This window comes from Cnephaeus nilssonii, assembly GCF_951640355.1.
Source record: "Cnephaeus nilssonii genome assembly, chromosome: 15".
In the NCBI taxonomy this organism is placed as follows: Eukaryota; Metazoa; Chordata; class Mammalia; order Chiroptera; family Vespertilionidae; genus Cnephaeus; species Cnephaeus nilssonii.
Genome location: NC_137086.1, coordinates 414,925 through 441,853, shown reverse-complemented (window position 1 = coordinate 441,853; position 26,929 = coordinate 414,925). Strand labels below are relative to the sequence as shown.

The 26,929-nt window shown below is 55.0% G+C and overlaps 1 protein-coding gene across 6 annotated transcripts in view; it reads left to right on the top strand.

The window, feature by feature from the left end:
- The window catches only part of MYT1L (myelin transcription factor 1 like), a 245,610-nt gene that overhangs the window by 180,437 nt on the left and 38,244 nt on the right, over positions 1-26,929 (top strand). For 4 of the 6 annotated variants that reach the window (XM_079791508.1, XM_079791505.1, XM_079791506.1 and 1 more), the window contains 7 exons: positions 2,767-3,744; positions 8,305-8,439; positions 12,634-12,724; positions 14,165-14,272; positions 18,337-18,548; positions 24,038-24,288; positions 26,182-26,418. In XM_079791508.1, the coding sequence (XP_079647634.1) occupies positions 2,767-3,744; positions 8,305-8,439; positions 12,634-12,724; positions 14,165-14,272; positions 18,337-18,548; positions 24,038-24,288; positions 26,182-26,418 (2,012 nt within the window). The remainder of the gene's footprint in view (positions 1-2,766; positions 3,745-8,304; positions 8,440-12,633; positions 12,725-14,164; positions 14,273-18,336; positions 18,549-24,037; positions 24,289-26,181; positions 26,419-26,929) is intronic. The other 2 variants (XM_079791509.1, XM_079791507.1) reach the window with 1 other exon arrangement.

Sequence of the window (26,929 nt, the reverse complement as noted above, 5' to 3'; positions counted from 1 at the left end):
CAGATCCTCAAAACTTAGTGAGTAAATGAAATGTCATTCATTCACTTCTCATTCATTTGGAACCCTAATGAATAGAGTTTAAGAAAGAAACACAACTTACAATTTTTTCATTACAAGTTATCATGCAGCTTAGATCCCTTGTGAAAACTGTTGCCTTTTCTTCTGTTTGTGCTTTAGCTTATAAAATTGACAACATTTAAAATGAATAAGCTGATATATTTAAATATTTGTAATGATTTTTCATGCATTCTTTTGACCCCATCAGGCAGAATTCTCCTGCCTCCGATTGTGGGAGGTTTGACCTCCCAGCCATAGATCTACCTGAGACAGGAGGTGGGATGGTGACACCCACCTCTCCTCAGGGCAGGAGAGACGAGGGTCCCACACAGGCACATGGAGTGGGGTCCACACAGGCACACAAGGGCCCCATGGGAGCTCAGCAGCTTCCCTCCGCCACGCCACAAAGCAGGCCCTGCTGTCGGGGGGGACGGTGGGCATCAGCCCCCAGCTCTCTTTTCTGGACCGAGTCCATTAATCGGTGCGCCGGGGAAGGTGGACTTATGAGTGGGTGGGGCGAGTAGGTCTCTGACCATCAATGGGGAACATGGTCCTCAGCCTTGTGAAGAGGGGGAGCTGCTGGGAGGCCCAGAGACAGCAGCAGAAACCACCCCCTTTGGGGGACAGATGGGCTGCAGCTGCTCCTGGGACGTGGCCTGAGCATCCACCAGTCACACTCACAGTGGGGCTGGCGGGGAGGTCATGAGTTCAGTGTGATCGCGGCCATGCTCCACCCGCAGCCCTCCCTGTGGTGTTGGGAGAGCGAGGACATGGCACAGGCGTTCTCTCTCTCTCTCACTGTCTCCATGGGCTGCTTCCTTCCGAGTTCCTAGGGTGATAGGTGTGTTTCCCAGAGCACGCTGAGAGAAACATCATGGGAGTCGTCAGCCTTCTCTGACAGATGTCCTCTTTGACCAGGCGATCAGCTGCTTCAGGATGGCACGGGTTCTCTTGTCAGCTCGTGGCCGTTCTCCGTAGGGGCACTGACTGTCACAGGCTACAAGATCCCCAGTTACCTTTGTGGGCGGCCATGCGCCCGAGCATCCTGACGCCACTCCACTGGTCAAGCCCATGAATGTGAACTCAGAGTGCACTGCGCACTCTGAGCGGGAATCGAGCTGTATATTCCAGAACTTCTCTAGAACAGGTTGCCCCCAGTTCTTAAAAGCCTGAGCCCTGGGCCAGGGGCGTGCTGCACACATGAGGTGGACACGCCCACTGAGGTGGACACGCCCACGAGGCTTCTCATGCGTCTGTGGTTGGGGTGCCTCCCTCCTGCCGCCCGTTGGGACTGCGTATGTCCTACCCTCGGGGAGATGCTGGTAGGAATGAGCCCGGAGAGGGACGGCTTTTGCGGCAGACAGTTGGTGATGCTCTATGACTAATGCGGCAAATTTGATTTGCTGATGTTTAGACGGATGTGTTAGGTGTTTAAGTGTGTGGGCTAGAGAGGTGTTTTCTGTTATTAACGTGTCAAAGTACAAATCTGCTCCCCAAGAAAGGCCTTCCTGAGGGATGGCAGGAACCCATGGAGAACGCCCTGGGCGCCTGACCTGCTCCTGGGCACAGGGAGTGCCCGCTGGCCGGCGTCCCTCCTTCCGCTCACTAGTGAGCTTCCCACGATCTTCTCATGCTGCTGTTTAATCATAGAAACAAAGAACAAGTGTGACGGTGCAGCTCCCACACCCCGTCTCCGGGCGGGAGGGGCCCAGGTGAGAAGGCCTTGACTGTCGCCCGTGTCCGCGGAGCACAGAGCGGCTGCGCAGCCGGAGAGGTGCCTCCAGGCGGCCTGTCGGTGTCAGACAGGATGTGCTCCGGATGGAACGCAGCAGTTTAGGTCGTTTTCAACATAGTCTTTTTTCTAAAACAGTGTCCTAAATACTTTTGAGACTGGATACGACAATCACACGTTATTTCTCCCGAGGCCGTGAGGGTGACTGTTACTGGGCTGCATGTCAGGCAGAGGCTGTGCTGGATGTGGTTCCGCGGCACCAGCTCCCTCAGTCCTGCTGTTCTCAGGCTCGTGGTCACCGTGGACCTGCTCCCTCCACGTCCTCACGCCCACTGAGATTCTTGTTCAGGATTCTCAGTTAACCAGACTTCGTTTCTGAATCTTACTGTGGCGTTCCTGCTGCTTCCCTGTGCCTTCTGATAAGTTACCTCCAAAGTCAGAATCGCTCTTAACTCAGCCCAAACATGCTTCTGACCCGAGTGCAGAGTAGGTGTGCCCCCCGTGTGAGTCCTCGGGACCGGGCTTTCCTCGCGCCGCCTGAGCACCACTGGGAAGCAAACCCTTCGAAAGAGCCACTGCGCACATCTGTCTATGAGCTGACACAGGGACGCGCGTGGACTCTCACAAAGCCAGTACTGATGAGTGTAACTGTTGCGTATCTGGTTGGGCTGCAGTAAATAAAGCCAATAAAGAAAAGTCATTCTCAAATTTAGAAGCAGTGAAAAGTTAATGGTTTTAAATTGTTTATTTTAAGATTAATGAAGGAGGTCAATAGTGAATATAAGTATTGTGATCGGCTCCCGTCGAGCAGTCTGTTTCGTCGTGTCGACACGCAGCGGGACCTCCGGACTATGTGGTGTGTAGGGTTGACTGCAGTTAGCTTGCTGTCCATGCTGTTGCCGCTAAACTTCACATTCTAGCCACCACTTTTTTCTTTTCTGTTCTTTTTTGTCCTTTTTTTTTTACTTTCTTTGCAGAAGACCATCAAATGAATTGTCACAATAGTCGAATAATGCAAGACCCAGAAAAGGATGATAATAACAATGACGAGTATGATAACTATGATGAGCTGGTGGCCAAGTCCTTGTTGAATCTTGGCAAGATTGCCGAGGACGCAGCGTACCGGGCCCGCACGGAGTCCGAGATGAACAGCAACACCTCCAACAGTCTGGAAGATGACAGTGACAAAAATGAGAGCCTGGGTCGGAAAGGCGAGTTGAGTCTAGACTTGGACAGTGATGTCGTTAGGGAAACGGTGGACTCCCTCAAACTGCTAGCACAAGGACACGGTGTGGTGCTGGCGGAGAACATGAGTGACAGGAGCTACGCAGACACCATGCAGCAGCAGGACAGCCGGAACATGAACTACGTGATGCTGGGGAAGCCCCTGAACAACGGACTGGGGGAGAAGCTGGTGGAGGAGAGCGACGAGGAGGTGTGTCTGAGCAGCCTGGAGTGCCTGCGCAACCAGTGCTTCGACCTGGCCCGCAAGCTGAGCGAGACCAGCCCGCAGGACAGGAACCCGCAGCCCAGCCTCAGCGGCCGCCCACACATCCGGCCAGAGGACGACTTCCCGGGCAGGACGCCGGACAGGAGCTACTCGGACATGATGAACCTGATGAGGCTCGAGGAGCAGCTGAGCCCCAGGTCGAGGACTCTCTCCAGCTGCGCAAAGGAGGACGGGTACCACGAGAGAGACGACGACACGGCCTCCGTCACCTCCGACAGGTCCGAGGAGGTGTTCGACATGACCAAGGGCAACCTGACCCTCCTGGAGAAGGCCATCGCTTTGGAGACGGAGAGGGCGAAGGCCATGCGGGAGAAGATGGCCATGGAGGCTGGCCGGAGGGACAGTATGAGGTCGTACGAGGAGCAGTCGCCAAGACAGCTGCCCGGGGAGGAGAGAAAGCCCAAACCCAGCGACAGCCATGTCAAAAAGCCATACTATGGTAAAGGTAATATTTCTACCTAAGTAAGTTCCTCGTGAAAGCGTGAGCCTGAGTAAAAGTTGTCGATGTGGTCACAATTAAGTGTGCATCACAGTAAACTATATCTCTAATGCATATTTCTTAGGGTTGATTCCAAAGTTACATATTGTGATTATGGTTCTGAAGAGCAAATAAAATGTCTGAGAAATACACAGTGCAGCTCAGGATCATATTAGCAGAGCAGATGAATAGCAGGATGTTTCAGTGGGAAAGGCATGTCTTGGCGCACGTGATAGAAACTATCAGGATGAGCTGTGATCTTATACACGAACCACAGTCTGAGTGGCAAGGGTCTGTGCAGTCAGTCGGGGTAGAGCGTGCATCTTCTAACCTGGATTCGGTAGGTGACATCACGATTTATAAAATTACCATCGAATGACAGTTATTGATAAAACCTCCCCCATAGAAAACATCCCTGAGAGAAATTGAACAGTAACAGAATGACCGATAGCATAAGACAAGGGCAGGCACTGCACATTAATTATCGTAGGTGCTTGGCGGCTGGAGCCATTGGCTATGCAGGGCGTGTGTGTCCCAGGCTGAGATCAATAGCAGTTTCCTCATAGAATTGCTCCTCTCACTGATCCTGTTCAGTGTGGAAACAATTGTGGCGTCATTTTGTCATAAAACACTCAGAGCCTCCCAGTGTGGAAGTGTTAGTGGGTTTTTATTTATGAGGTATATGAGCACATATTTGCATACATCTCTATGTTTAATTACATACATATTAGTCACTGTGTTTAATATGTATATTCCAACCTGAGCTATTGACTTCCTGTTCGAGAACAGCTGTGTCTGCTTTCAGAGGGAGGCAGGTCATAGCTGAGCCTCACGTAGAACTTGGGCACTGTACCGATTTCAGTTAGACCCTTAGACCTCAGGAAGCCACTTACAGAATGAAATTGGTGATTCCTTAAGTCCTTCCCGACGAGCCCCAAACAAGACCCTCTGTGCTGTGTGCTATTCTGTGCCTTAGAAGCACTGAGATCCTCCTGTGGATCTGACGGTGAGGTTCAGGAATTTGGTTTGAAAAGCAGTTGCTATGTAAACTTCAAAGGATAAGAAAACCTGCATTTTCTGCTGTGACAGAGTGTGTATTCTCCTCTCAATGTGCACGTAGCCCCGCAGCACGTGGGCAGCACTACCCCAGGTCCCCAGGGCATGGCCTGAGCCAGAGGAATGCAGCTCCTGACCTGAATGGAGCCCGGTGCCACCTCGGTGATGCCGTGCAGGCAGAGCCAGGGCAGGTGTGGACGTGAGGAAGGGTTGTGCTCAGGCCACAGAGGGCAGCTCAGCGGAGCCTCGGCTGGCTTTGGTGCTGTGAAGACCAGACAGGTGGCATGTACGTTGTGACTACAGTGGAGTCTGTTAGAAATTGTTAGATGTTTGAGAATCATCTCAACATTTTAGGAAGAAATAGTGTCTCCGCCATGGGCTTGCTCGGGTGGCCACGTGCTAGGTTCTGACTAGACGTCTGCAGAGTGGACTGTGGTGGGCTCCGCGCAGAGGGCACAGCCAAGTGCCAGGAAGCCGTGGGCACTTCGGGTATCCCTCCTCTGGTTTCCGTGGCTCCTTCAAGCCCAGAGTTTTCTGTAGATATTGATTCATTTTGTTTTGTTACGGTTGCTTTGTATGGTTTTGTTCTTTGTAAGAAATGGAATTCAAATGGCTTGCTTCCCCTAAATCAATGGGGATGCGGTGGGCAAGAACAGTAAAGCTGAAATGTGCTTTCCCCTGGAATGGGGAGGGCTGGGACTTGTACCTTCCAGACGAGCTGGAGGGCATGGACCCTACCTCTTCCCAGCTGTTCCAGCTCTTCTTCCTCAGTCAGTGTGTTCCCCATCGTCCCCAGTTTCTTGTGAAGATGCCATAGTTCTGTCAGAGCCAAATTAATGTGGCCAGGCAAGGACCCAGCGTGGGCGAAGAGATGAATGCCCTTGTTTAAAATGGTAGCTTCTCACAAGCACGGCCAGGCAGCCCTCCAGCCAGAGCATCCACAGTCTGTTCTCGGCTCCTCTGCTGTTTTATTAAAGATGAAGGGAACACGCGTACCAGTTCTCATTTATACGCAATCTTCTCAAAATGTTGTAAATGATAAACCAGTAACCTTTCCAGAATCCTGAGCTAAGACAAAAGAGGTTCATCCTGAAACGCCTTTATCTGCTTCCTACGCCTCACTGGACGGGTGCGGGAGCAAGCTGAGCCCGGCACACGAGTCTCTTGGGTGTTGTGGTTGAACTGTTGGTCTGTTTGCTTGCTGGGTTGTTTTGTGTTTGCTCCAGTGTTTGCCTTCAAGATGAATTGGGATTGCAAGAAAGAAGGAAGCAAGGGGGGTAGTGGTGAGGGCGAGTGGCAGCCCCAGCCCGGCTCACACATCGAGAGGAGATTATGCCCTGTGTCTTCCAGCACCTGAGGCCGTCTGAGCCACACTGTGTCCGCACACCTGACCTTGATTTCAGAATACTTTCAAAATCTGTGAATGATTTGTTAGGAAATGGTACATGTCCTGATGAAAAAGAGACACTTAATTATTAATAATAGTTAAAATTTACATTTTGTCCTTCAAAGTCATTTATGTCTAAGTTATAACCTTAATCAACATTTTTCTATGAAACTGTTACTGTGTGCTTTGGTATTCACATTAATTAATGTATACTGAGGTTACTATGAGATTACTCACAAGGCAGTGAAATGCTAGGCTTCGGGGACATGCATGTAGGAGACACTCCAGCATGACATCTCAACGTTGACATCGCAATAGCCTGTTTTTAGATTTGTCTCCAGCGACTGCGATCCCCAGTAGGTCAGGAAGCAGCAGACAGCATCTCTAGGACGCGCCAGCATCAGCGCTGGTTTTAGAGAGTGCAGGCCTGGGAGAGCCAGTTCCATAGAGCAGTGCACTAGCCAACAAGTAAAGGGTCTCTTACGGAAGCAAAGGGCTTAGACGTCCCTGCGAGCCCTTTGTCTATTTCCCTTCACGTGAAGGACTCAAGGAAAAGTCCTTAAGTCTTTTAAAAATTTTAAGCCAGGCTTTTTCTTTATATAAAATGAATACTTAACCAAAAGTAAAGCATCTTTCTCACAGTCATGATTGGTTTGATTAGTAAAATCTATAATAATAAATGCTTAATATGCTAATTAGACCAGACGACCTTCCGGACGAAGCCGGGGCTGTGAGGGAAGCCTGGGTCCTGGGTGCCTGCCAGTGGCCAGAGAGAAGCCCGGGTCCTGGGTGCCAGAGGGAAGCCGGTGCCGGCAGCTGGGGGAAGGAAGGCCTACTCTTGCACAAATTTCATGCATCGGGCCTCTAATCTCTATATATAAAAGCCTAAGCGACCTTTATGACTGGATGACCAGCCGGTAGCTATGACACGCACTGACCACCAGGGGGGCAGATGCTCAACGCAGGAGCTGCCCCCTGGTGGTCAGTGTACTCCCATAGCCAACCTCCCGCGGTCTCTCCCCCCGGCCAGCTGGCCAGCCCCGATCGATCAGCCCTGATCGGGACTGGGCGAGACAGCCCGGATTGTCCCCGATCGCCGGCCAGGCCAAGGGACCCCACCCGTGCACGAATTCCTGTACCGGGCCTCTAGTATTAATATAAAAGCACCGAACCCTGGACCGAGTCATAGTGCTCACTGTCTGTTGATAATCTGCGCACCTGGTTTTCAGAAACAATGTTTTGCACACTCACGGTGTTGTTTGGTCTGAGCTTTATCTTAGACTATTTCTCAAGTTATTTTCTGCATGTTTATGCACTGGGTCCATCTGGGCATAGAAGTAAATGTGAGCAGTATGGCTGCATTTCTGCCTCGGGCTCCTCCCCCAGCAGCTGCAGAGCCGCTGACCTGCGTGCACGTGTCCCATCCCAGGGCTTCCTCAGTCCCCGTGCACGCAGAGGAGCCACCCAGCGCCTGCGGCAGCACTGGGACAGCTCTGAGTGCACGTCCCGTCAGGCGGGGTCCCACCTCTGGGGTCATTTGCTTGCAGTGCCTTCTGAGAGTTCAGCTTATTTCAGAAAATCTCTAAATTGACGTGCTACCTAGCAGTGTTGCAGAGAATACATTTCAACACCAGCAGACCTGTCCTTGTGTTGTCTACAATCAGGCACTCCACAAGAAAGCAAGCCATCAGCCAAAGGGTGTCTGATGGCAGGACCCACAGTCAAATTTCACAGCAATTGCGCAACCACCATGGTGTGGCTTTGTTCTCTGAGAAGGTCACTGTCTCATTTCGTTGGTTTCTGTGAGCTTATCATGTAACACACGGGAAACAATCAAGAGTGCAGTAGGGACAGTCTTGTTTTCTTGAGCACAGAAAGTAAGGTATTTTATGATTCATGATTACACTGTTTAAGGTCAGAAATCACGCCAAGCCAAAGACCTACGCAAAAGCCCGATGCCACGGCCGTCTCCCTGCCACCTGCTTTGTCTCTTTACTCATCAAGGTCTCTTCAGAGTGTGAAGTGATCACATGGTCTTCAGTGGGTAAAGGATTCACTCTCTTGACACCTGTTGTCGCTTTTAGATCCCTCGAGAGCAGAAAAGAAAGAGAGCAAGTGTCCAACCCCAGGGTGCGATGGAACTGGCCACGTAACTGGGCTGTACCCGCATCACCGCAGCCTGTCCGGATGCCCGCACAAAGATAGGGTCCCTCCGGAAAGTAAGTCTGCCTCACCGATCCCGCACACACCGACGGCCCCTCTGTCATCTCTTGCCTCTGTCATTTCCATCTGTCCTGACAGGCAGCCCCTCCTGCAAGTGCACACGGGGCCAGCAGGCTCTGGAGCTCGCCCTCCAGCGGGCAGCATTTCCTGTGTCCTTCCTGCGGGACTGGCCTAGGAGGGAGCCGGCACCAGGCTTCCTCTGCCCCAGGCAGGCCTGGCCTCCAGGCCGCAGCTCACTCTGACCTGCTCCGCAGCCTCAGGCAGTCTCCTCACCAGCGCAGAGCTGAGTGCAGATGGTCCCACATCCCTTCCAGCTTGAAGCTGTGGGAGCCTTGAGGAAACCCCTTATCTGGACCCATTATGCGTAAATGTCTATCAGTGTTTCTATTTGTATTTTACTGCATTTTATTCCAAAAGTCTGTTTCATGTCATAGTTGTCCCACCATTTCCACACAATAAAATCTCAAGTGAGGAGGTTACGCAGGTGGTTTTGATCCCACACATTGATTTTAATCAGTTAGGTTCTGAGAATATGCAATAAATTTTTAAAAACAACTAAGTTTTCTTTAGAACTGAACCAATGTACACATTTTTATTTTTCTCGCAGCACATGAAGTATTCCAACTGTTTTGTTTTTTAATATATTTTTATTGATCTCAGAGAGGAAGGGAGAGAGAGAGAGAAACATCAATGATGAGAGAGAATCACTGATCGGCTGCCTCCTGCACACCCCATACTGGGGCTGGAGCCCACAGCCCGGGCATGTGCTCTGACTGGGAATCAAACTGTGACCTCCTGGTTCATAGGTTGACGCTGAACCACTGAGCCCCGCCAGCCGGGCTAAAAACAATTAGAAGTGATTGCACAGGGAAATGGCACATTTTCAGAAACGACCTTTGAGTCTAAGATCCTGACTGTGAGTCTCAGGATCTTTCTCATTGTCTGAGACACAGTTTCTAGTGAGGAAAGTGGAGTCCATTGGCTGGAGATGGTACCAGACAACCAGCAGACTGTGTACAGGGACTTCTGAGGGTGGCCCCATTAAATGGCTGACTTTGGGGTACTTGAGGCCCATCTGGCAGAACCCGGAGAAGTTCCCAGGAGCTGAGGCTTAGGACAGGCTTCGCGGGGCATGTTCAGGGGAGATGTTTTAGAAGCTATTGGGACTCAGTTTTCAGGCGGCTGCTGAAAATAATAAAGCCTGTTCCTGCACGTGCCCTGTGAGCAGACGAGAGCAGGAGTGGGGACCGTGCTGCCCGTGTGTTACATGAGCAGGGAGACAGCATGTGGCCGCAGCAGCTTCCCCCCAGCCGGGCCACCGCGCACGCAGCCCACACTCATCAGACCCCTCGGAGCGTGCAGCCCACAGGCAGTGCCAGCCGGTTTTTCAGATGAGGAAAACTCGGGCACGTGCGTCACCTCCTTCCCAGTCAGCACAGGGCCTGGCGAGTGAAGACACTCAGTACTTTCAGCCCAGCAAGAGCAGGTGCGCGCTCGCCCGGGGAAGATGCCTGAGCGAGATCTGGGTCCACACCCATCTGGATCCAAGACCTGGTCTGATCCGGCCTCGTCCTAACCAGCCCTGCGACCTTGAGCACGGCACATGCTCTCTGTACTTGGTTTTCCTCATCTGCAAAATGAAGCATTAGGACGAAGCCCTCGAGCCTTGAGAGAAACAGCCTCTTTACGCCATTTCTCTGCAAGGCACACATTTCACCTTCAGAGTAGAAGACGGGTTTGTCCTCAGGGCCGACAAGCCTCCTGACTCCATATTCTCCCGGAAGAGTCTCAATGGAGCAGAAACCGGGGCCGTGTCCTGACAGCCGCCTATGAAGGCCACACCTGTCACGCCTGCGCCCGGCACAGTGGGAGCAGCTCTGGCCTGGCCCACTAATTCCTTCCAACACGGACTCGCATCATTCCTTAGAATACCGTGAAATGTAAACAGCCGCCCTCCAGGTGGATTCCATACAGGAGTCTGTCGCCCCAGTTTGCAACACATTGTGTGAGGAACAGAGGCCGCCCCACTGAACGAGACCCCGCTCTGTCCTCCAGGAGCCCCCACCTGGCTGAGACAGGGCGTGCCCACAGGGCACATGCGGCCTCTAGGGACAGAGGCTCCGCAGCAGCTGCGGACACGCCCCAGACACCAGGGTGAGGGCTTCCCCGGGGACCTGCAGGCTGCACTGCTGTCCCGCCAGCCCGCCTGTGACAGAGAGAACCACACATCCTCTGAATGCTGCCGGAGCTGTCCACACAGGAGCCCGGCTGGAGGAGGCGGCAGAGGCACAGGAGGCTGGGCAGCTCGGGAAGCATCCCCGGGGCAGGCTGGCAGGGCCGGAAGAGGGCACATGGGAGAGGCAGACACTGAGGTGGAAGCCAGGGCTGGTGCCTCGGAGCGCGATCAGGTGGTGACGGCAGTGATAGGTGTCGGGAGCTGGGAAGTAGGGAGACAGTGGCCTGGATTTGTTTTGTGAAACGGGGAGTGTGGCTGACGGGCCTGAGGCTGCCGGGAGGGAGGGCTGGAGGCTGGAGAAGGTCAGATGCGCAGCTGCTCCGGGTCTGTCCTCGGCGGTGCTGCAGGAACTAGAGAGGAGTGGCCCAGACGGGCGGCTTGAAGCAGAGAGCAGAGGAGCCCCAGGGAGCGCAGGATGGAAACTTAGAGGAAGACGAGCCGAGGGCGAAAGGCAGGTAGAGAGGGGGCCGAGGGGCCGAGAGGACAGTGTTGTGCAAAGGGGACACCTGGGAAAAGGAGAAGGACGTGAGGACGGCAGTGAAGAGCAGGAGAGACGTGGCCGAGGAGGAGAGGCAGGTGGTCCCCTCTCGAGTGGGGTCTGTGGCCACTCAGCAGGAGACGCAGGTGCAGGCAGTTTGAGGTCTGAGCCTCGGACATGCATGAAGCTGTTTGCATCTCCAGGAGAGACTGTATGAGAACTGTCAGCACGGAAGGAAAACGTGTTGATTTGAGAGAAGCGGTGTCCTGGGAAGCGGTGTGACGTTACAGCAGGATGGTCCGGAGAGGAGAGGAAGGAGTGAGTGACAGCGGGCGACCATGCGGCAGAGCACGACCCAGAGGCAGAGAGAGGGCAGGTGCATGCTGCCTCCTCTGAGCCGGCAGAGACCCAGGGAGTGGGCCAGGTCCCCGGGAAGACAGGTCCCCCGAGGGAGCAGCACAGGCCACTCCCATCGATCACTGCAGACTCGGCTGAGAACTGCAGAGGCAAACCCAGATTGAAGGAACTGTCCAGAGTGAAGGATGCGAAGTGGCCTCAGGTAGTAAGCTGGCGGTGTGGCACAGCACGGACGCTGCGCACGCTGCAGGAGAGGGAGACTGTTCTGGAAGGAAGGTTTGTAGGAAGTAGTCATGGACTCGTTTGGGCAGACTCTGTTTTTAGGGGGCCTTCCATGCGCACCTGCCTTAGGCAGACCTCACTCCGAGGGACGCTCCCACAGGTTCCTGCCGTGTGTTCTCCGGGAAGGTAGCCTGGTGTGCTGGGCCAGCGACATGGGTCACATCTCTTGACTGCCCACCCTCACTTCTCACTCCCATCTACCTTCCCCACAGCCCAGAGCAGTGGCCTGTCCACTGAGGAGCAAGGCTGTGCACACAGCCTGACCTGGCCATGGCGAGTAGCTGAGCGTGCCCCTGACCGCTGGCCGCTCCCGGGCACCACAGCGGGCGACCGCGTCCCCTTGCTGGCCTCGCGGCCCAGCAACGCAGCACTGACTATTCCAGCTCACTCCTTCGAAGAAGAATAAAGTGCTCAATCCCTAGGTGGAAAGCCACCATTTAATTCATTTCATTAAAAATAAGGTTTGGGGTTCCTGTCACCATGGCCGCCGTGCCCTCATGACACTGTGTCTGAGGCAGAGGCGTGCGTTGGAACCGTCTGGTCTGCGTGCTGCTGCCTGGCGATCAGGGGCTCAGTGCTTGTGTGGGGGGGGCAGATGGGCCGCGCTGGGGACGTCCTCACATCCCGACCTCCAGCCCCACATGGTGCACCCCGCTCTGCATGCCCCTCAGATGAGCCTTCTCCCCCTTCCCACGTGTTTCCCTGACCATGCCCATCATGATGTCTGCAGGCCTGTCAGTCATACACGAGCCACTTTGTTAAAATGACTGCGTCCTCTTGTACCTGGACCATTGCTGTGTTTTAATGCCACGTGTTTTCTCTGCTCTCCCTGTCAAGTTCTTGCCATGCATGAGAATGTTCTCAAGTGTCCTACTCCGGGCTGCACAGGGCGCGGGCATGTAAATAGCAACAGGAACTCTCACCGAAGGTAAGCACAGCCCCTGCGCCCTGCCTGCAGGGGAGCCCCGGGAGCCCCTCTCTTCCCGCCCGATACGCCCTCATCCAGAGGATGGACACTTGGTCCCATCGCGCTCGGAGTTTGATGCTCAGATCCCTGTCATAGAGGGGATTTTTTAATGGTCTCACTCTCCTTGTCGTGACGGGGTAACAGTCCCCCTGGGAGGTGCCATCCTTGCTGTGACCTCTGAGAGGGAGCCGTGAGCATGTGCAACAACTGGAAGAAACAGTACAGGCTCCTGGTGCCCGTCAGGAGGACTGGGTCACACCCCTCAGACAGGGCGGGACTTGGAACCCAGGACGGAGCGGGCTGCCCGCTCTGCTGGACCCTGCCCGGGGCAGGGCAGCAGCAGCAGCAGCAGCAGCAGCCTTCCTGCCCACTGCTGTCTGCCCTGCGCACAGCCATGCTCTGCGCTGAGTGAAGTCCAGTTCTCCTTCTTCCCTTGTTCTTACCCCCACTGAGCTGCAGCCCTCCCGTCAGGGGCTCCTTGGCCGTAGGCAGAGCAGTTTCGTCCCCGCGTGCCTGCAGCCGTGTCCAGCTCCACATACCTGACGTACATCTGAGTCTAAATGCTGGGAGTCCCTGCAATGTTTGCTCTTCCCACTGGCCAATGTGGTCACTTGTGTTAAATTATAATAAGTCGGATCACATCCCTGCCACCCCCAGCCCTTGGTGTATGTCCTGGGCGTGTGCTGCAAAGGAGGCAGCAATGGGAGTAAGGGTCGTGCTGAGTGTGACTCGAAGCTGTGTTTACAGACCAGCTCCTCGGTCAGATCTCACACAACCCCACGTGCACAGAGGGAGGTCCACGGTGCCTGTGGTTCGTGGACTGTGCAGTCACACAGACGGCAGACACTGAGGTCTCAGGAAGGACAGGCTCCAGCACAAAAGAGCAAGTCTGGGTGGTCCCTGAGCATCCAGCTCCAGAGCCTCTTCCAGGGGCCTTGGACTGTCCTGCTGTCCCCCCATCTCTCTTCCGGGGCACCAGCCACGCACTGTGGTCAGTGGTGCTCGGGGCTCGGCCCAGACCTCCGTCTCTGGTGCCAGCCAGAGAGCTGCCCTGCCTGGGCCACTGGACACAGCCTGCCCCGCGACAGTCCCTCCTCCAGACACGGGGACCGTCCCGAAGGCAGCCTGGGCTAACGCTGACTGGCTTACACTCTTGAATGTCTTGGGCTGGCTGGCTGTCAGGTGCACTTCCCACAGGCACACCAGCAGGCAGCACTGTCTGCTGGGGGCAAGGGAATACCCACTCCCCTGTTCCCACCATCAGGAGCGCCAGGCAGTTTGGGAGCTCACCCCCATTCCTGCTAGGATGTGGTTGTGCTGATCAGGGAGGGGGCGGCGGCTCAGTCGGGGGTGGTGTGTGGAGCCTTTGGGGAGACAACTGACGCCTTTCTGTGCTTGCAGCCTCTCTGGGTGCCCTATTGCTGCTGCGGAGAAGCTGGCAAAGGCCCAAGAAAAGCACCAGAGCTGCGACGTGTCCAAGTCCAGCCCGGCCTCCGACCGGGTGCTAAGGTACAGCTCCGAGGGTGCGGGTCCGCGGTCCGTGCAGGCAGCCCGCCGCCAGCTCGGGGCCGTGCAGGAGGCGATGCCACGCTCGGGGGCAGGCGGGAAGCTAGAGCGCTGTGCTGGGAGCGAGATGAAGCGCGCCGCAACACGCGGGCCTGTGCGGGCAGGAGGTGACACACTCCTGGGCTTCGGCGAGGAGCTCGATTCGGGTTTCTCCCTGGTAGCTCGCGGCTCTGAGGCTGGGTGGGACTCTCCCAGCTGCTGCTGCCAGAGAGGATCGTCCTCTAGGCTGCGAGGCCAGGCACCACCTGCAGGTGGCGGCAGTGTTTCCTTCCAGCACGTCCTGAAGGCAGCCCCTCGCCAGCGTGGAGGCGTCCTGAGTGGGAGCCCGGAGCTGCCCTCCCCCTGTTCTCAGACACCCAGTGCCGAGAGAGTGGACTGACCTGCCCCAAGACTTCATCCCTAGATGATAAACCAGGAAAGTCCTCAGCATCATCAGGCTTAGCCCGCTGTGAGTCAAGCTTAGAAAAGAGGAGAGAGAGGAAGAAACCCACACTCCCATCACTCTGTATCAGCTCGCATGTCTGCCCGTGAGCACCATGCTGACAGCTGCAGGTCCTGCTGCTTAGTCCCCAGCTTGCCCCAGGCGAGAGTCAGTGTGTCCACAAGGCCGGAGCCGGGCTCTGTCTTGGAGCCAGGGAGGGTGACCCGCCTCACTGTGAGAAAGAGAAACAGCCCCTCACACTCTCATACACACTCACACTCACACACACACTCATACACAAGCACTTGCACACACATTCATACACACTCGCACACACATTCATACACACTCGCACACACATGCTCGCGCACACACACACACACTCGCACACACTCACACACATAACCACACAACTCACACACACTCCAAGTCTTGCCTCTGTTACCTTGTCATCTTGGACAGATCATGTGGCCGCAGTCACCAGGCAGAGGACACGTCACCTTTGTGGTCTGTTGAGTATGGTTCCCAGTTCAGAGAGGATTCTGCCATAGCCCTTCAACTCAATAGGAAAGTTAAATCCTTTTTAAAAGTGGGAAATACTTAAATAAACAAAACTAAGAAAAACTATCTGTGGTCCTGACCTTCAGAGAGACCCCTCAGTCAGGCTTGGCATGTATTCTTCTAGACCAGTGGTCAGCAAACTGCGGCTCATGAGCCACATGCGGCTCTTTGGCCCCTTGAGTGTGGCTCTTCCACAAAATACCACGTGTGGGCGCGCACGTACAGTGCGATTGAAACTTCGTGGCCCACGCGCAGAAGTCGGTTTTTGGCTCTCAAAAGAAGTTTCAATCGTACTGTTGATATTTGGCTCTGTTGGCTAATGAGTTTGCCGACCACTGTTCTAGACCAGTGGTTCTCAACCTTTCTAATGCCGTGACCCTTTAATACAGTTCCTCATGTTGTGGTGACTCCCAACCATAAATTTATTTTTGTTGCTACTTCATAACTGTAATTTTGCTACTGTTAATGAATCGTAATGTAAATATCTGTGTTTTCCGATGGTCTTAGGCTCTACAGCAGCGGTTCTCAACCTGTGTGTCACATAAGGAACTGTATTAAAGGGTCGCGGCATTAGAAAGATTGAGAACCACTGTTCTAGACTGTTCTGTGGTGGTGTTACAGTCTGATGTCCCCAGAGTACCTGCAACTCTGTCATCTCACAGAAAGTGAGGCTGACAACAAATAAGTGAGAGGCCCCTGAGAGCCCCTGCCCACTCACTGTTAACACTGGCAGCACGGGAGCCCCCAAACCTTGGGCTCAGTCCATCTGAGAAGGGATGGCTCTAACAGGGGAGACTCTGAGGAAAGGCAGAAGGAGACGGAGGCAAGAGCTCGGCAAAAGCCCAGAGGGCCAGCAAGAACCCGGCCCAGCCCTCGAACGTCACAGGGGAGTCCCTCAGCCCCGAGCCCGCACTGCCGCATGGAGCCCCAGGCAGCTGGAGAGGGACAAGGTGCGGCCATGATTGCAACATCACCTGTTCACACACACACCTCCCTCTGGCCTGAGCCTGAAACAGCAGCTTTTGTGCTGTTTCTGTTGCTCCTTCTTGGGTGGACACAGCGGGGAAGCACAGCAAGCAACAAAGCAAGGCCCAGTGCCAGCAGCTGTGCCCCTGCACACAGCGTTCCTTACAGCCGGGGTGCAGGGAGGAGGGGTGTTAGCACAGGAGAGGGCAGTGCAGCCAGGCCTCATCTCCAGCTCCGCGCCCCCCGTCCCCCGGCCCCATGTGCACTGCAAGCGCTGGGTCCCAGCGCCAGGTGAGGCCGGTCCCTCTCCATCACCCATGACCTCCCACCGTGTCCACACACAGAGAGGCTCCCTCAGCAGGGAAGACAGAGACAGGAAGGAAGGGAAAGGAAAAGAATTTAAACCTACAGTCATTTGGCCGAAACCGGTTTGGCTCAGTGGATAGAGTGTCGGTCTGCGGACTGAAAGGTCCCAGGTTCGATTCCGGTCAAGGGCATGTACCTTGGTTGCGGGCACATCCCCAGTAGGGGGTGTGCAAGAGGCAGCTGGTCGATCTTTCTCTCTCATCGATGTTTCTAGCTCTCTATCCCTCTCCTTTCCTCTCTGTAAAAAATCAATTAAAAAATATAAAAAAATAATAATGAAAATGGTAAATAAAGTAATAAACCTACAGTCATTTAAATAAGTCTTTAAATAAATTCCCAGCAGGAATTTAAGACTTGAGTAAGTATGTCCAGTCCTGTCCACATTTCTCCTCTCTGCTGGGCCCATCCCCCTCCATTCTCTCGCCCAGGACTGCCTGGCACTGAGGCCTCTGCCCAGGCTCCTCCTTCCCCGGCCCGGCCCGTGGCCTTGCTCACTAGCAAATGAACAGACGCCCATCTGTCCCAGGCCACCAGTCTCCTGTGCTTCCCCAAGACGCGCCTCACCTTCCGACTTGGTTTTTTCTTTTCTGGGAATGTTTGTGCACAAGCCCTGATCTTACCCTTAGGTGTTTACCCGTTTTGTAAAGCTAGCTCTAGCTTCTCCCGGAGATGGAGCCGAATCTCACAGCCAGAAGTGACCTCCCTTCCCCAAAATCCCAGCAAGCACTGGGCTCTTAAAATAGTATCTCTCTCTCACACACACACACACACACACACACACACACACAAATAATAGTGCAGCCCAGGGATCTTTGAGCCAAAGCTGGGGGCTTTAGTCATTTATGCAGCCACCCTCCACACTACCTGGCAAATGCCTCAGATCATGGGCATTCAGCTGATCTCTCCCTTGTCTTGTTGATTGACAAGTAAATAAGCTAAGTTCCTGAAAGCAAAGTGAGTGCCTTGGTGACTTGGTTAACATGTGAGTGGAGCGAAGGGAACAACTTTTCTGTCTTAATTTCCAAAAAGAGCTTAAACATTCCACTTATGAGATAGAGAACTAGCGGGACACACACACCACAAAATAGAATCTTAAGTAATGAAGAGTAATTGAAGGCTCTTCCACGTAAATAACTTACTCTAAAATCTAGGAAAATGAATGGCTCCTAGGTAAAAATATGGAAACTGTAGGTTAATACTTGTCAAAATGTATTACTGCATGTTCCACTCTATCGTCCAGACGTACACATTTGTATCCAATTTCACTCAGTCTGTGGCCCTCTGAGTACTTCTTTCCTGTCCTCCTCTTTCCAAGGGAATGCCTCCCTAGCTCCCTGCATTTGAGGGTGACTCTCGCTCTTTGCAGAAGAAACACTTGCAATTCTTCTGTCCTCACACCTGTCTCTTCACCAAGCCCACCAAGACTGAAAAAGAAAGAAAACGGGGAAAGTTACAGTTCCGTTTTCGTCGTCTTGTTGCCAGAGTTGACAGGCGGCTAGCGTATGTGGTGCTGCATAATGACAGCACCGCGGCTTTTTCTTGGGAAAGTAGGACATGGTTTCTGTGCCAGGTTCAAGGCCCGAGTGCCGCTGAGAAACTAGATGCTCTGGTGTTAGCGTGAGCCCGTCCCCCTACCCCCACCCCCCGCAGCCCCGAAAAAGCCAGCTGTCGATTGTTTCTTGTTTGCTTACAGGCCAATGTGCTTTGTAAAGCAGCTCGAGATCCCTCACTACGGCTACAGAAACAACGTCCCCACGACCACGCCGCGCTCCAACCTGGCCAAAGAGCTGGAGAAATACTCCAAGACGTCGTTTGAGTACAACAGTTACGACAGCCACACGTACGGCAAGCGGGCCATAGCTCCCAAGGTGCAAACCAGGGACATATCCCCCAAAGGATATGATGGTAGGAGGTGCACACTCTTCTACATGAGAGTCACGCTTGCCTTGATGATGTTGTTGTTGTGTATACCCATTTCTACCAGCCGGTCGCGCATGTGGTCACTTGCTGGGCACCAAAGAACAGCACGCCACCCCTGGGCTTCTTCCCTCCAAACCAGAGGCCCACGGTGGGGAGCGGGGCCTGCGGGGTGTGGACAGAGCCTCGGCTCCTCGGCCCCAGGCTGTCACTAACACCGTGTCCTCACCTCCTAAGTGTCCTTTAACAGGTGGCCCAACTCAGATAACTGGACAGCCAGTAGCAGGGCCCCAAGTCCGTGGCTGTGTTGGGAAGGTCTAATCCCCCACCCCGCCCCGTGTTCCCAACCCTGGGTGCACAGAGTCGTCCGGTGACTTAGAAGTCTGACGCTCAGGCGGCACCCACCCCTGCCAAACCAGAACCTCAGGTGTTCCCTGTGTGGTGGGACTTTAAAGTCACCGCGATTCTTCTGTGCGGCTGAGGGTGGACAGCCTCTGAGGGTGTCCCCGCCCCTCCAGCAGGCGTGGACCCTGCTCTGTTCTGCGCTGGGGAGCAGGCCTGGGAGAGCCACCTGGTGGGCCCGGCTTGGTCACAGGCGCACTCTGCCATCACGGCAGGAAAAGCACAACTCCTGTCCACCTGCGGGCTCAGCCGCCGCCAGAGTGTGACTGGGTCGCATTTGCCGTGGTTAGTGGTTGAACAGTGGAGGGCAAGACCACGTATCCTGGAGTTTACTTACTTATCTAACCACGATTCTACTTTACATTCCAGGACACATGACTTAGTTGGCAACTTTTACTAACTGGCATGTGGGCTGCGCAGCTTGTGATGATTTAGAAGTCTCTCTTGGCACTCTCTGGCAAGGCAGGAGGCAGGCTCTAAGCATGTGCACGCACCTCGGAGAGGCGGCATTGAAATCACAGCACGCAGACCAGTTCAGCTGAGTGGGGGGGGTTCTGAAACCTGATTCAATATGAGTAGCTACACCTTTTTCTAAGTGATGTTAGCCGTTCTTTGACTTAATAACAATTAATTTGTATAGTGAATAGAATATTTCTCTGATGCATCAAATATTGATTATCTTTGCATGTATCAATTCTTAATATATAGGAACAAAGATATAAATGGGGGAAAGAAAGTGGTTTACGATGTAATAGAAAATAAGTATTTTTGTTTATTTTGTAATAATTTGCCAATTTCAGGTTTTATTATTTCATTCATTTGATTGCAAATGAAGGATCAAAAGAAATTGAATTCACATAATTAAGGATTCTATTGATATCATTTCCAATTTTGAGTGATCTGATGAGCACTTTGACTCGTTCATTTTCACCCGCCTCTTTGTCGCTGCTGTTCTCCATGGCCTGACTCCCTTGCCCCGCTGTCATGGCTGGGCTGGGCGAGGGCGTGGCCGGTGGAGTGCGTCTTGGGTTGCAGTGTCTTCGGAGGGTTAGGGGGCAAACCTGCCTGTCTGTTCTCAGCTCTTCCCTGAGGACCGTGTGCTGTTGGGCATGTTAGTGCTGTGTGTTTGTTCGCAGAGTCGAGTGGAGGCACCGTTTCTGCCCTGCTGCTGGGAAGACCAGGGACAGCTCTAAAGAGGGCACAAGCATGTTAGTCCCCGGCATTCTCGCCTGCCCAGAAAGGTTCCTGGTGTCAGGACCTTAGGCAGAGCCATGCTGTTCAGCCGACCAACAAGAAGACAAGAACAGAATAAAAACTCCACTCTTAGGTCCTCAGTGAACTAAGAGAAGAGGAAAGACACCCTTTTAGCACTAAACACTCCCTGAGAGGAAAGGCAGTGACCCCGTTTCTCTTCCACTAGAGTCGCCTGACAGGCTTTTTACACACGGATGCCCGCTAAGGATGAGGGCTGGGGCTGGGCCCGGGCCCGGTGGAGTGTGAGCTGGGAGGAGCCCTCCTGCTCCTGGGCATCGGGCAGTAGGACCACAGGCGACTGGGCTCTGCACTCACCTCCAGGAGTGTCCCGAGACCGGCTGCAGCGCAGGGGACTCAGTCTGCTCCTGAGCTACAGGGAAGTGAGCCTGTGGTGGGCGGGCCAGTGTCGGGAGCAGGAGCAGTGCGCAGACGCAGGTGCCTAGGACACAGGGCCTCCCCCGTCTGCCAGTCACCGGAGGTCCCACCTGCTGTGACCAAACACTCAGCACTTGGCGCAGCCTCCTCGTTCTTCCAGGCACCAGTCACGTCCTGGCGGCTCGCTGTCTCTATCCATCCGCCTGTCTGTCCGTCTATCCGTTCATAAATCCATCCGCCATCTACCCGTCCTCTGGCTGGTGGGCACATCCTCAGGAGGCGCATGCTTGTTTCCTTGGAAGCCCAGGATGGAGCACACTCGCCTGCCCCGACAAGCGTTGCACAGAAGCAGGTGGCCGTTTCCAGGCCAGGAGGCGCTCACCAGCAGAGCAGGCGCTAGGAAGGTCCTGGGGGAAGGTGTGGGCTTCGTTTCCATTCCACTTATTTTCAGTACAAACATCTGCGGCTGCTCTTTTCCCTGCAAGCGCGGCTGACTGCCTGAGGAGGGCCTGCTCCGTGGGCTGTGGCCTGCGCACAGCTGCGTCACATGCAGGCGTGGCCCTGCAGTCACAGTGGCGTAGCTCTGTCACCCCATGTACGCTGGCACCTAGGACACGAACACGTCCTTCTCTGCTGGCCAGTTGGAAAGGGACTTGATTGAAAACCACTCTGTTGGCCACAAGAAAAGCCCAGTGCGTTTTATGGTGGATCAGGTACTGCCATCTGACTAGGAGGGGCTCCTGGCTGGGGCAGGGGGCCAGAGCCACCTGGGAGAGGCACCTGCCACCCCACGCCCTTCGGCTCTGCGGTGCCCCCTCGTGTCAGCACAGTGTGGTCCCAGGTCACTGTCACTAGGGTTTTGTCAAAGTTGAACAGATAATTATTAGGAACGAAGGCCTTCATCACCTGATTTGAAGTATAGAGACTCTTATTTCATTGACAGCAAAGCAAAAGAAAAAGCCGACGGCATTTAGTGAAGGGATACGCCTGGCCGCCCGGCTGCTTCTCTCCCCCGCTCCACCCCCACCCCGCAGGGTGTGCGGTCCCAGCTGCCCCAGGCCCTCCCGGTGGAGCCCAGAGGAGCCCGGGTTTAAGCATTAGGTGATGGGGGATGCCCTTTACCAAGTGGCTGCAGTTTTTGCGTAGACACGTGTTGTCCTGCTGCTTTAGAAGTTGAGTATCACTCATTTCTGAACGAAACTGCCATGTTTCTTATTTGTGTGGAGCACATGTTTTCCTGAGCCAGTGGCTAGCCCTCATCAGGAAGGAAAACACACCTTTATAAGTATTATTTTATTTCTCCCAGAATTTTTCTAACAAATGCATGGATGACGTAAAACCACAAACTTTCATTCCTGTGAGAGAATCTTGGGATGCGAGTTGACATTGCCACCTCGATGTGCTTTAGGGCAGGTCCCTGGGTGGCCTCCTGGGACTGTGTCTCTGGGGTCCCTCTGGGCCCAGCCCCGAGCCCTGCTGCCCCCCTGTGCCCTGTGCTGCTGAGATAAGGCACATTCGCAGGGGACAGAGGGAGGAAGGCCAAGAGCCTGGCACTGAGGGTGTGAGGACTGGCTCTTGGCTGAGGCAGCGCGGGCAGGATAGAAGTGACCTGCCTGAGCTGCGCGTGCCTGGTGGGCCTGAGTGTGGAATTGGCCTCTGGTCCACGCGGGGAAGCTGGCCCTGGAGGTCGGCTGTGTGTGCAGTGGTCTGTGGCTTTGTCAGGGGTGGCTGCCCGCATCGCCCGTGGCCAGGTGGGAACAGTGAACAGCGTCTGCGATGTCAGGACGGCACAGGCTTTGGTGCAAAGCCGAGAGTTACGGAAGCTCAGTTCTTTCTCCATTTGTATCTGAATGAGGCGTTTGGGGGCACCTTCATGGCGTTGCTCACGACCAGGCTTGTTGCCTATGTGGGGTTATTTTGTATTCCGTTCAGTTGTGTCTGCTTCTTCCCGCTGGGGAAGCTCTGAGCAGGGCTTCCTTGCACCTTTGGTACTGACGCACCAGTGACTATTGGGGACAGCCATGAGGGCAGGTCAGGCTGCTGTCACAGGGATGCGGGTGGGACCAGGCGCCGCAGCACAGCTGGCCCCGTGCATGCACCCCATCACTGCGTCCCTCTGGACCTCGCGCCCACGCAGGGGCCCCTGAGCTCACTTGGGAAGAAGATGCGAGACAGGGTGGCTCTCTGGTGGAGGGCTTAGGACACTGAGCGGCTCTGCCAGCACCTCCAGGTTCACCTCCCAGGAGCCTCATGGCCGAGCTCTGGGGAGAAGCCTGACCCTGGGGCTTTAACGCCCTGCAGTGATAATGGGCAGTGCTCATAAACCCTCCAGCAGATGCCTCCGTCCACTGTGCTAGCGGGACGTTGGACACTCAGAGGCATGCTGTTCCCAGGAGCCTGTCTGGCTGGTGATGAGCTGGCTGCTCAGAAAGATAACCTGTGAGGGATGCTCCGGGCCAGAGGGGAGGCCGTTCCCGTAAGGAGGGCGTGTCTGCACATCCCCGAGCGGTCATGGTCACTCTGCTGGTGCATTTACCTTGGGCTCACCCAAGTCCGCAGGGCGCACGCCCCCTCGGCCGTCACCCTTACCCCACGTGGCCCTTTGTGAGAATCACAGGGTGACTGTTCTTGAGGAAGGGGATGTTCAGCCACATTGTCTGGTCTGCACATCCAGCCTGAACACAAGTGACCCGGGCGCAGGACAGTGAGCCCCACTGGCCACCGCAGCCCCTCCGGGTGGGAGCAGCCAGTCTCCAAAGGGCTGAGCAGCCTGTTTCTGCCACCCAGTGAGCTGAGCAGCCTGGGTCCCCCCACCCAGTCCAATGAGCTGAGAGCCTGAGTCCCCCCACCCAGTGAGCTGAGAGCCTGGGTCCCCCTACCCAGTGAGCTGAGAGCCTGGGTCCCCCCACCCAGTTCAGTGAGCTGAGAGCCTGGGTCCCCCCACCCAGTGAGCTGAGCAGCCTGGGTCCCCCCACCCAGTGAGCTGAGAGCCTGGGTCCCCCCACCCACTCCAGTGAGCTGAGAGCCTGGGTCCCCCCACCCAGTCCAGTGAGCTGAGAGCCTGGGTCCCCCCACCCAGTCCAGTGAGCTGAAAGCCTGGGTCCCCCCCACCCAGTAAGCTGATGAGCAGTCCTGCCAGGGAGGCTGCCTCCTGGGCCTCAACCGGGAGGGGAGACACCCTGGTGACTGATCCCAGCAGGTATGAGATGTAAGGCATGTGCCAGTGCCACTCATGGGAGGGCCGGCACTGTGTCTCCACAGTCCCAGCTGAGCTCAGTCAGTGGCGCGTGGGGTCCCAGGAGGCAGGCCAGGTGGCTCACTCCTCAAGAGTCAGCCCTTGGCCCCGCGCCTCCATGTGATGTGTGTCTACGCGCAGGGCTGGGGGTGCGGGTGGCAGGGCGCATGACCTGGCGGGTACCCGAGTCACCCTGCCCGTGTCTCCCCAGCGAAGCGGTACTGCAAGGACGCCAGCCCCAGCAGCAGCACCGCCAGCAGCTACGCGCCCAGCAGCAGCAGCAACCTGAGCTGTGGCGGCGGCAGCAGCGCCAGCAGCACCTGCAGCAAGAGCAGCTTCGACTACACGCATGACATGGAGGCAGCCCACATGGCAGCCACCGCCATCCTCAACCTGTCCACACGCTGCCGCGAGATGCCACAGAACCTGTCCACCAAGCCGCAAGACCTGTGCACCACACGGGTACGCACACCTGCCGGGCGGGCGGGCGGGCCCCGTCCACCCCCGAGGTCACCCTGGCCCCTCAGGACACAGGCAGAAGCTGAGACGTCGTCTCCCTGAGCGTCCCTTCTGGGTGACCGCCCAGCTCTGGGAGCAGCTCTCCCGGCTCACGGTCAGGAAGGGGCCGGGTGTCTGCGGTGCTGCATGCAATGACTGTGTCCCTGTAAGATCCAGGCGCATTTCTGTAAACAAAGGGACCCGGACCCTGAAGACCCAGCATGCCTTGAACTTTCAAACACAAGGATGGCTGTCAGCTAAAAGGCAGGCCTGTCCCCTGGCTGTGCTCCCAGCAGGTCACCCAGAACTAGGGAACCAGGAGAGTGCAAACCCGGTTTCCCCAGGGGCCAGTCTAGCAGGTCAGCAGCTTGCATCAGCTCAGAAACCAGTCTCTGTGGTGGTTTCCATGACTCACCGCTGTGCCCGGATCAGCAGAGCTGGTCAGGTGGCAGCCAGGGAACTGCCTGTCGAGGCCACGAGGTGCTGGGACGAGGTGGTGCTCTCCGAGGACCTGTGAGCAGGCAGGTGGTGTTGCCTCCTCGCTAAGGAACAGGGTCGAGCCTGGCCTGGAGCTGCTCGCGGGCACAGGCCTCACACCTAACAGCAGTTCTGAACGAGGGGAGTTTGTATGAAGGGAGAAAGGCCAGCAAGTTCATATCCTACAAATGCATTTTCATTAGCATTTTTACTCCTAGATTTTGGAGAAGGACCAGGGCACGCAGTGTCCGTGGTGACCAGGGCTGCTAGATGGGAGGCAGCCACGGAGGAGGTTCTACAATGAAAAAGGAAAAGACTATCACCCTCATCTGTTTACTTTATTACAATTAAACTCAGACCAAGAGAATTGAATGCGGCATCATGAAGGCGAAGGCAGGATGAAAGCTTGAAGCCGGGAGGGCACTTGGACAAAGAGCTGAGGCAGAATAATGCTCTGTAATTGATCCAGGGAGCAGCCAGGGCAGGGCCTTATTCCCGGCCCCTCCCTCTGCTGTGACGTCAGGGGCAGCTCCTCAGCTCAGGGCTGTGTCCCTCTCCTTGCTCTCGGTTGGGCATTCCTCCCTCTCCTGATTCCCTCCCTCTCCCCTTCACATGCCCTTCCTTCTCCCTCTGGAGGGCTGAGCTCTGAAGAATTCTTGATCTGTTTCAAAGCATCTTTTAAAAAGGGAGCTCACCCTGGCCCTCTTTTGTTAGCCAGATGACTGCATTGCAGGGTTGCTGGACACAGAGCAGCCGGGCCCAGTCACAGCCGCAGGCGCTCTGAGCAGCGTGGAAGCCTCTGCCTCGTGGGCTTTGGGTTAGAAAGTGAATTCCCACCTTCCCCTCCCACCCTCCCACTCTTGTTTTCTCCCGCTCCGAGGCTTGAACTATTCAGCAGCAGTGAAACCAAAGGAGAATGTTTTAAGTTTATATCGTTTTAATGATAAGTATGTATTCTATACACACTGTAATTCTGATCGCTTAATAGGTATTTGAAGTGGAATGGAATGGAAATTAGGCACGTGTTTGATTTTTCCAGAAGCAGAGATGTACTGGCAGAAAGGAAGATGTAGGTAGATAATAGGTGTGATCAATAGATGACAGACAAGGGTAGGTAGATAAGTGATAGACAAATAGATGATAGATAGGTACATAGATGGGGAGGATGGGTGTATGGATATATGGATAGACAAGAGAGAGGACGCAGGTGTGCATGCCTGGGAGCCTGGGCAGCAGGGAAGGATGGAGGGCCCACTTCAGCTCCCTCGCCTGGGGCGTATGTACGTGGGATGGTGAGCAGTTTCTCTTGTGCATCTGTGCTGGCTGGAGACGGGCTGCAGTCGGAGGGAACAGCGCGGTGACCTGTCTTTCTGCCGACAGAACCCTGACATGGAGGTGGACGAGAACGGCACGCTGGACCTGAGCATGAACAAGCAGAGGCCGCGGGAGGGCTGCTGCCCGATCCTGACCCCGCTGGAGCCCATGTCCCCGCAGCAGCAGGCCGTGATGAGCAGCCGGTGCTTCCCGCTGGGCGAGGGGGACTGCTGGGACCTGCCCGTGGACTATACCAAGATGAAGCCCCGAAGGGTCGATGAGGACGACTCCAAGGAGATCACTGTAGGTCCCTCCCGGAGCCCCGCCCTCAGCCCCAGCTGTGTCCTGGGAGGAGTGCGCTGCGCTCACCCCCTCACCGGGAGGAACTGTCTCCTCCCTCCTGGGACCTGTAGCTAGTGAGGCTCTAGGCACATGCTTTGTTGTGACCAACATGGATTTGGTGAAACAAACCACTGACTCTTCTAAGTGATGACTTTTGTATTCTGAACAGAGTGTTTCCTTACAAGCAGTTTCTCTGAGAAAATGTGTCAGCAGCATGCCAGCCACTTCTCGGGGTGACCCCTGCTGTCTAACCTCAGAGGCGCCTCTGTGCACGTTGCTCTGGAGCCAAGGGCAGGGTCTGCTCTCCGAGGACCTGGAGCTCAGAGCAGGCCCAGCCTGGAGGGCCATGTAGCTCCGTCACCTAAGCCTTTATCCGTGTGTTACCAAAACACCTCTGTCAAGAACCTGTGTTTAAAGTCGTTAACAATTTTCAAACTCAGGTTATTAAAATAGTTATAATATTCTTTAGACT